The 8,119-nt window shown below is 39.9% G+C and overlaps 1 protein-coding gene across 12 annotated transcripts in view; it reads left to right on the plus strand.

The window, feature by feature from the left end:
* Window positions 1-7,746, plus strand: part of BMPR1B (bone morphogenetic protein receptor type 1B) — a 421,370-nt gene extending 413,624 nt beyond the window's left edge. For all 12 annotated transcript variants that reach the window (XM_043438650.1, XM_043438648.1, XM_043438643.1 and 9 more), the window contains 2 exons: window positions 2,279-2,409; window positions 3,933-7,746. In XM_043438650.1, coding sequence (XP_043294585.1) covers window positions 2,279-2,409; window positions 3,933-4,058 — 257 coding nt within the window. In that variant the 3' untranslated portion in view covers window positions 4,059-7,746. The remainder of the gene's footprint in view (window positions 1-2,278; window positions 2,410-3,932) is intronic.
* The last annotated feature ends 373 nt before the right edge of the window (window positions 7,747-8,119 follow it).

Raw genomic sequence — 8,119 nt, forward strand, 5'->3', positions numbered from 1 at the left:
AATAAAAGAATTAAAACTGCCTGGCATATAAAGAGCACTCAGTGCACACTAGCTATTATTTTTAATTTTCATTTTGGTTGGTAGAGACTTAACTTACATTTAGAGTCATATTTAAATATGAAGGAGAAACAGTAAACCAATAGGTATTTACACTTTCATAGAAAGATCATCTTCAGTGATGCCTTCTAATCACTCTGGGAGCTCTGTGCCTCTTGTAAGCAGTTTAAAATAGAAAACTTTCCCTTTAAAATAAGAGAAGTCTTTAGGCCAAAAAGAAAGTTTCCTAAACAGATATTTTATAAATCTCCTTTCGTAATTATGATTTCATGCTTTATTAAGAGTAAACGAGTCTATTTTTTAATAATATGCTTACACTTATTTTTTTATTAAGATAGGTTTACAGTAGTTAAAGGAGTAGTAGAGTGTAGATTACTTTTCTAATTATGTTTCATGAACGTCTAAAGTGAAGAGGGCTACAAGAAGCCTTTATTTGGAAGCTTGTGGACAGGAAGACAGGAACCGTGATTCTCTACTTGGGAAACAATCCAACCTTATGGAAACAGCAGAGTATTAGTTGCTTTTCTAGGGCTATCTCTGCCTGTGGGGGTTGGAGAGGTACTAACATGTTGCCTTGTCTCCATATGAGATTGATGTATATTTGTCTCTGCCTAAGACCAACTGTACGGTATCGGGCAAGTTACTTAATCCTTCAAAATCAACTTTACTCATCTGTATAGTGCTATCTTATAGTTTTGAGAATCTAATAAGATAAATTATAACACATACTGTTCGTGCCTTGCAGATCATAGACTCTCAGCAGATGAGTTTCTTTGCTCTTCCAGAGGAGAAAAACACAGAGATTCTATTCTCTAACACTCTCCTTTATGAAGATACTGGAAGTTTGGGGGCTTATCTTTCTAGTCCGGATACTTTTGGGTGAAGCAGACACATCCAGGTATAGGCCTTTCAGACTTTGGGAGAAAAGAGGAAGTTTTGAAGTTTCAGACACAAAGGTAGCAGATGTGGAAATTTTTGATAATGTCATTGCATGATAAGGAGAGAGGAGTATGGCCTAGAGTGCAAAGACAGATTCCTATGAATTGATAATTTTGTGTGGTTGGCTCTGTCTGTGGTGGTCTATACACCTACCCCACCACCCAAGTATCAGTCCAGCCAGGTAAGGCACCAGCATTAGGCACTAAGGAAAATCTGAGATGAATGAGATCAACATCATCCTTGCTCTCAAGATTTCCAGAACCATCATCTTGAGAATTAGGAAGGGGAATGAAGTGAGCGTCTCCTGTCCAGGAGACCTTTGCTTTCATTGTCTTATGTGGAGATGTCATACAGCAGAAGGAATTAGTAACATAGTTAATACATATATTTTTGATCTGTAATCTCAGCAGGGGACAGAATAAATGGGAGTTGGAGTGATCTGAGAAAACTTTTGAAACTTCTGGTCCTTCATGATTATAAATGGGTTTGAGTTTACAAGAAAGGACATTATAAAGTGTTAGTCACTCAGTTGTGGGGCTCTTTCCGACCCCCATGGACTACATAGCCCACCAGGCTCCTCTCTCCATGGGATTTTCCAGGCCAGAATACTGGAGTGGGTTGATCTTCAGGGGATCTTCCCAACCCAGGGATCAAACCCACATCTCTCATGTCTCCTGCATTGGCAGGCAGATTCTTTATAACTAGCACCACGTGTAATACAGTATTTTAAATTTTTAGTGTGCAAGAATACATTCTGATGATTAAGCAGAAAAAAATGTACATCTGACATTTTGTTCAAGTAGGATACACTGCCAAATTTATTATGAGATTCATAATCTCATATTGCAGTAATAGAAATAGTTACATATTGTGCATAATGAGTTTGGGGTGTGCCTGCCAAATTTGCACAAGATTTAATGTAGATTTTTAAAATTTTGGCACAGAGTACAAGAGCCTTTATAAAATCAGAAGTAAATTTGAGATGTTTGTTTACTTAGGTTTTGAAAGTTAGAAAAAAAGGCCTGAAGGTGTATAATAATGTTTCCTTGTGCTTTTTATTCATTTTTAAAATATTGTGTCATTTGGGCCCATTTTTTTCAAGGTTGGTGGGTTTTTGTGTTTGTGGCTTTTTTTTTTTTTTTTTTTTTTTTTTTTTTTTGCTGTTTTTCCACCTGAACTTGTCTTTGGTACTGATAGAAATTTTCTCTGAGAACAGTTTGTTTGTTAGACTTTTATTTCCTCTTCACAGAAAATAACAACCTTATTAAAATTGTATTTTCAGGTATAGTGGAAGAATATCAGCTCCCCTATCATGACCTGGTGCCCAGCGACCCCTCTTACGAGGACATGAGAGAGATCGTGTGTATCAAGAAGCTGCGGCCCTCCTTCCCCAACCGGTGGAGCAGCGACGAGGTGAGGTTGGAGGTCACCGTGTGGCCATGACCAGTGTCAAAACAGACTTTTCTCCTTTTGCCACAATTCCAGATATTTATTGCAGGAATGCGTCTTCTCTGTTGGGACGGTAACGGTGCATCATGGCAGCAATTTATACGGAGATAAGTGCAGTATGTTACATTATCTGTTCCTTTCTCCTGTTTGATTTTGCTGCTTCCAAAATATATTGAATGGGTCAGTGTTTAGCTGACATAACTGATAACATGATTTCATTTATTGGTGATGTCCTGACACTTGCATAGAGGCTGTTACTTCTCCAAATGTGTGTGTGTGTAAAACATCATGAATTTTCTCCGTGACAGACTCACATGCAGCATTCTCTCATTTAATGAGAGAAGAGGTAGGTGTCTGAAGAATTGGGTTTTCTGTGCGCAGAAGTGGTATGAGGTGACCTCGGTGAGGCGCCTGACTGTGCTGTGGATCTCCTTAATGAGGATGACGTGATGCTGTGGGAACAAACCCACACTCAGCCGGGCTCCGAGTGTGTCCTGGTGAAACCTACACAGGTCTGAGAGGAGCCGCCCAGAAGGACGAAGTGAGCCGGCCAGCCTTGCCTCTCCTGCCCGCTCTGCTCCTTGCTCACCCCTTCTCCATCCGCCCTCTGAACCTCTAGACCCCACAGACCTGGAGTGTCTGGCGGCCCTCGGAGGAGTGCCACATTCAGAGAGGAGTTTGAAGCATCCCTTAAAAAAAAAAGTATCCAAGCTAGTGCAGACAAATGGACAGAACACTGTTTATAAACTAATTCTTCAGTGTTAATTGCATTTAAAAATAACTTTTGGTTCTTTGGTTTTGTGACCAGTTACTGAAAGGCTAAATAATACATATGTTTCCCAGTGAGCTATGCAGAAAGCTTTATGAGATGCTGGAGTTTATATTATTTTGAAGGTGGTTATGGGCATTGATATTGCTCAGAGTCCCTTCACTGAGGATTTCTAATGACGCGAAATGGTGCTTTTCAACAGGAAGGCCAATAATTGACGTGCCACAGGAGAACGCAGGAGAAACTGTAGTGAGGCTGTGCACAGGTCATTAATCTCGTTAAATGGTACAGTGTGATGCTGTTATTGTAGCGGACAGCTATGATTGAGGAATAGCCATGTTTGTTTGACTAGTATGGAATTAGATAAAAGATTTAAGCTCGTCAAGTGTTAGAGACAGTCCAGGAGTGTGCAGCGGAATACAGGCTCCCTGGGTATTTTTGTATTTGTTTAATCTGACTTCAAAGACACTCTTCTACAATCAGCAAAGCCACCTGCTTGCTCCTATCACAAGGAAGACATGAAAATTTGTTTTAGTCCTTTAAGATTTGCACGAGAAAGGAATTTTTATGGAATTTTATGCCTACATGGTTTTAAGACTATCTTTTAAAAGTACGTTCAAATTGCAGAAACCCAGAACTAAAAGCCAGGATCGAGTGCCAGCCTTACAGATCGTACATTTCTCAAGTGTAAGTCCAGTTTTCCTTTTCCTTCCTGCAGTGTCTCAGGCAGATGGGGAAACTCATGACGGAATGCTGGGCTCACAATCCTGCCTCAAGACTGACAGCCCTACGGGTTAAGAAAACACTTGCCAAAATGTCAGAGTCCCAGGACATTAAGCTCTGAGGCAAGAATAAGTGTCTCTGGACAAAGCCAATAGATATTCTTCTGTTTGTGGGCAGAGCAAAAGATGTTCCAGAAGCATCCACAGTCCAAGCCTCGAACATCCTCCTGCTCCCCAGAGGGTATATTCTTACCTCTCAGGGAGCAGCCTGGACAAACAGAAGTTTCCAGAAACACAGATTCCTCGTGTCTGTCTATAGGAGAGAGAAACTGCCTGGGTAATTTGTTCAAGATATGATGCATGTTGCTTTCTAAGAAAGCCCTGTATTTGGGGATTGCCTTTCATTTTTTCCTCAAAAGATAATTTTGCCAAAATAAAAATGTAAATGTTTCAAGGTTTATACTATTTTAGTTTAAAGAATAACAACTAAAGTTCTTCCCAGAAATTCTGCTGGAAGGTAAATTAAAATATGTGTTTCCATTGGTAAAATTTTGTTGCACTCTACCAACCAAAAGACAATCGTTGAAGCCGGAGAACTGAATGGAGCTCATCTTAAAAGCCCCCGACATGCCCCTGCCTCCTCAGACCACTCTGGCCAGCCCTGCTGGGGCAGCCGCAGCAATGTGAATGCACCTGGGTGCGGGCACCGCCTGGGTGGGACCACCTCTGGGGATTCCCTCTCGTGACCTTCTGCAGTTTCAGAGGATGTGGGACAAATGAAGGTTTTATGTGACTCTACTAGAAGTAAATGTTAACACTGTTCTTCAGAACCACTTTGTATTTCTGATTCTGTTAGGTTTTTTCTTTCATTAAACACAAAGCTTTTTGTGTGTGTGTAGGAAGTTGAACCCCTGCCTGCTTTTGATCTCTCAAATGAAAGGATCAATATTAGGTAGAGTGGCTGTCAGTTGTGTCGAAGACAAGGCGCTTTAAAACAGAGCTGATTTGCTCTTGTGCTGTAAGAAGATGGTGTCGAAAAGGCAGGCGGTGAGGGTAGAGGTGCACGTGGCTTGTGTCTTAGGAAGAGGCCTTGGGCGCACGAGGGGAGAGGTGTGCACGACTCACTGTGCGCAAAGACGGTTTCTTCTAGTGATCACCTGCCTTTTCTCTGTCTGACTTTAGAGGAGAGGAAACTTATGTCAGGTTAACTGAACTCATTTTAATTTTAAATTAGATAAATACAACCTCCAAATGGAACAGCAGAGGAATGCTAGTGGAGACCACCAGATATTATGGCTGTCGTGACTTATTCTAGAATAGATACAGATGGAGGATGTAAGTCTTAGGTGATAGCGTCACATCTTAGGAGTGCTGACTCAGATTATTTTATCTTCATGACGTTCAACTCACTTTTTAATTTATTATTGTTTTCTTCTCCGTGGCACTTGTGCAGAACATCTCTCCACCTATTCAGTTATGTAGGCATAAAAACTTTTGAGCAGCAGGAGTCAAATCCTTGACAGGGCCAGTATCCCTTAGCAACAGGAGCATAATAAAGGGTACAGTTGTACACACCCCTCTAAACCTTATTCGTTTGCTTCCTGACTGTGGTTTTCTTTTGCTTCTTCGAGTTCTGTAGTGTTTAGCAAAGAATTGGGAAGCCCCTCCTCTTTGCTCTTAAAAAAAAAACAAACACACACAGCAATTCTGTTCTTTCCAGAATACTCCAGGGGGCAGTGTTTTATAAGACATTTTCATTTCCCCTTTTGGTGGCTGAAGAATGGAGGGTTTTTGGAAATGTGAGAGCTGCACGAAAAATGAGAAAATATTTTCCTCACTTCTGAAGTGAGCTTGCAGCTGGTGACTGGTTCCTCCAGAAAGCATCCGAAGGCAGAGGCCGACTGTGAGCTGTGCTTGCCGTCTGGGAGAAGCAGTGTTCTGTATGCAGCATTCACTCCCCAGCACTTCAGAAACACAACTCCTTCGTGACAATATTTTCTTAATCCTTGAATATGAAAAAAAAAAGTTTCAGCTTTTTGAAAGATTAAAAACAGTTGGTTCCAAATATAATTATGATTAGAATGCTGCTTTTACTGATATTAAGATAATCTGAACAATAGTGTAAGTGTTTCCTTTTCTTATGTCAAATATTTTTTGTGATTGCTTAGAAGGAGTATGTGGCTAAAGCTAAGTGTGATAATCATCTGAGCCTAGGAGAGAAACTTCAGTGCATCTAGTCAGATCATCTGCAAAACAAATAAGTAAACGTTTATGTCTGTTAAGTGGGGACATGTTTGTGTTTCTTGATTTTCCCTAAATTTAGGTGATGTTTGGGCTTAGCGCTCAGGTAACAATGTGGTTTTGTTTTTAATAAGTTCTTATACATGGATGACTTCAAATCAGAATATACTGTGGAGAGGTGATAATTTGAAGGTAAACAGATTTCTAGGGAGGTGTTGGTTCCTGTGAAAAATGGGAAGAAATTAAGATAGTGTCCAAATTTCTTTCATATAATTTGTTTGGTTGCTTTGGAAAAATGGATAGCTTACTTTCTAATTCCCAACATGGTATACTCACTATGGACATTTAAAAATTATTCCTGGTATACTTAAAAAGACACATTAGTTATTGTTGTGTTTTAATGAAATAAGAATTTATTTATGAATAGATTTTTTTTTGTCTTACCAAAATCCACCTCACTTAGGAAATATTAAATTGTTCTTAAAGAGACTACCTACTCACTTCCAAATTATTAATTTTGATTTTTAAATTTCTGGTAGCTCAGAAGTGAATTTTATTTTTTTGTTTTGTCTCTCAATAGAATAGTGGGGACCTGGAAATAATGTAGATGATTGCTTACTTTCAGGATGATTTCAAAGACTAAAATTTTCTCCTAACCTTTTCCCTGCAAAGGAGTCCTAAAATATTACTTGTTAGCTAATATAAGTTTGTATGCTAAGATATTTGGGTTTATAGTTTATGTATGTGTGTATATTATATAAATATATGTATATATAAATATTATGTTCAGTTTGGAGTCCGGCACAGCTCCATTATGTGGATTAGAGAGTAAAGTATTATGGATGATAAAGTACTAAGTAAAACGTAATATTTATTTATAAAAGGGTGTAGATTGTTACATCACAGGCAGCAGTGCTATGAACATTGCGTGTTAGGAGACAGGTCTCTGACCTCCTGAAACGCGCTGCTCAAAAGACACTAGTGACCATTCTTTTTGTTCTCAGAACAAAACTTCTTATAAAATATGCTAAGATTTTATTTACAGGGAATTCTTCGACACGTTTCAATTGCTGTGTAGTCAGAGCGAGTACTGAATAATGATTGACTTTCATGTTTCTAGAGTCATGCATATTCATTAGAAGTGACAGTGTTTTGTGTTGTTGGTCTGTCCTTCTCTGTTGGTAGGTGGGAAGGCACTGAAAGGAGTCCAGTTTTTTAAACTTGAATAATTCTATAGTCATAGCTCCTTAGACAACTTGGTCACATAGCCGTGGAAATGAAAGAAGGCATCAGAAGTGACTTAATTTAGAACTTAGGATTCCTTTTGTAAAACAAAACAAAACAAAAAACAATGCCATATTTTTTGGAGAAAAGTTAGACTATATAAGGGATTTTGTTGTCTGTTTCAAAAGAAGACTCATTTGTGTTCTTTTGGGGAACCAGTGCCTTACTGAATTTGTATATACTGTAATTATTCAGAACTAGGGAACAAACAATTGTATTTGTTACAAATTGTATATGGCTTTGTTTTAACATTCCCCCTAATAAAATGGTTTCATTCTCCCCTTGGAAAGAACATGTCTGTTGTCTTATATAGTTGTGCCTTTTTTCTGTCTCTCAAAATGTCACATTGTAACAGGCAGGAGAGGCAGCCATGAACAGCAGTGCAGGTGAGTGTGTGCCCTGGGGGCGGGAGAGCAGGAGGAGAGGTCTGATGGCTCCGAGGTTGTCTGTAATTAGGAGGCGCAATCATCTGTTGAGAGTGAGAGGAAAGGAGGGGACGTTGGTGACAGGTCCCAGGCAGATGCTTACAGGCAGTGCCGAGGGCCCCGTCGAGCTGGAGGGGGTGACCAGGGTGTGGCCGCTGGGCCACCAGACAACCGGCGTGTAAACCTGGGCCCCCGCATGCTCCCCGCGCTGTCAGGGTAGGCCTGTTTTGACC

The sequence above is a fragment of the Cervus canadensis genome, chromosome 19, assembly GCF_019320065.1.
Source record: "Cervus canadensis isolate Bull #8, Minnesota chromosome 19, ASM1932006v1, whole genome shotgun sequence".
Lineage (NCBI taxonomy): Eukaryota > Metazoa > Chordata > Mammalia > Artiodactyla > Cervidae > Cervus > Cervus canadensis.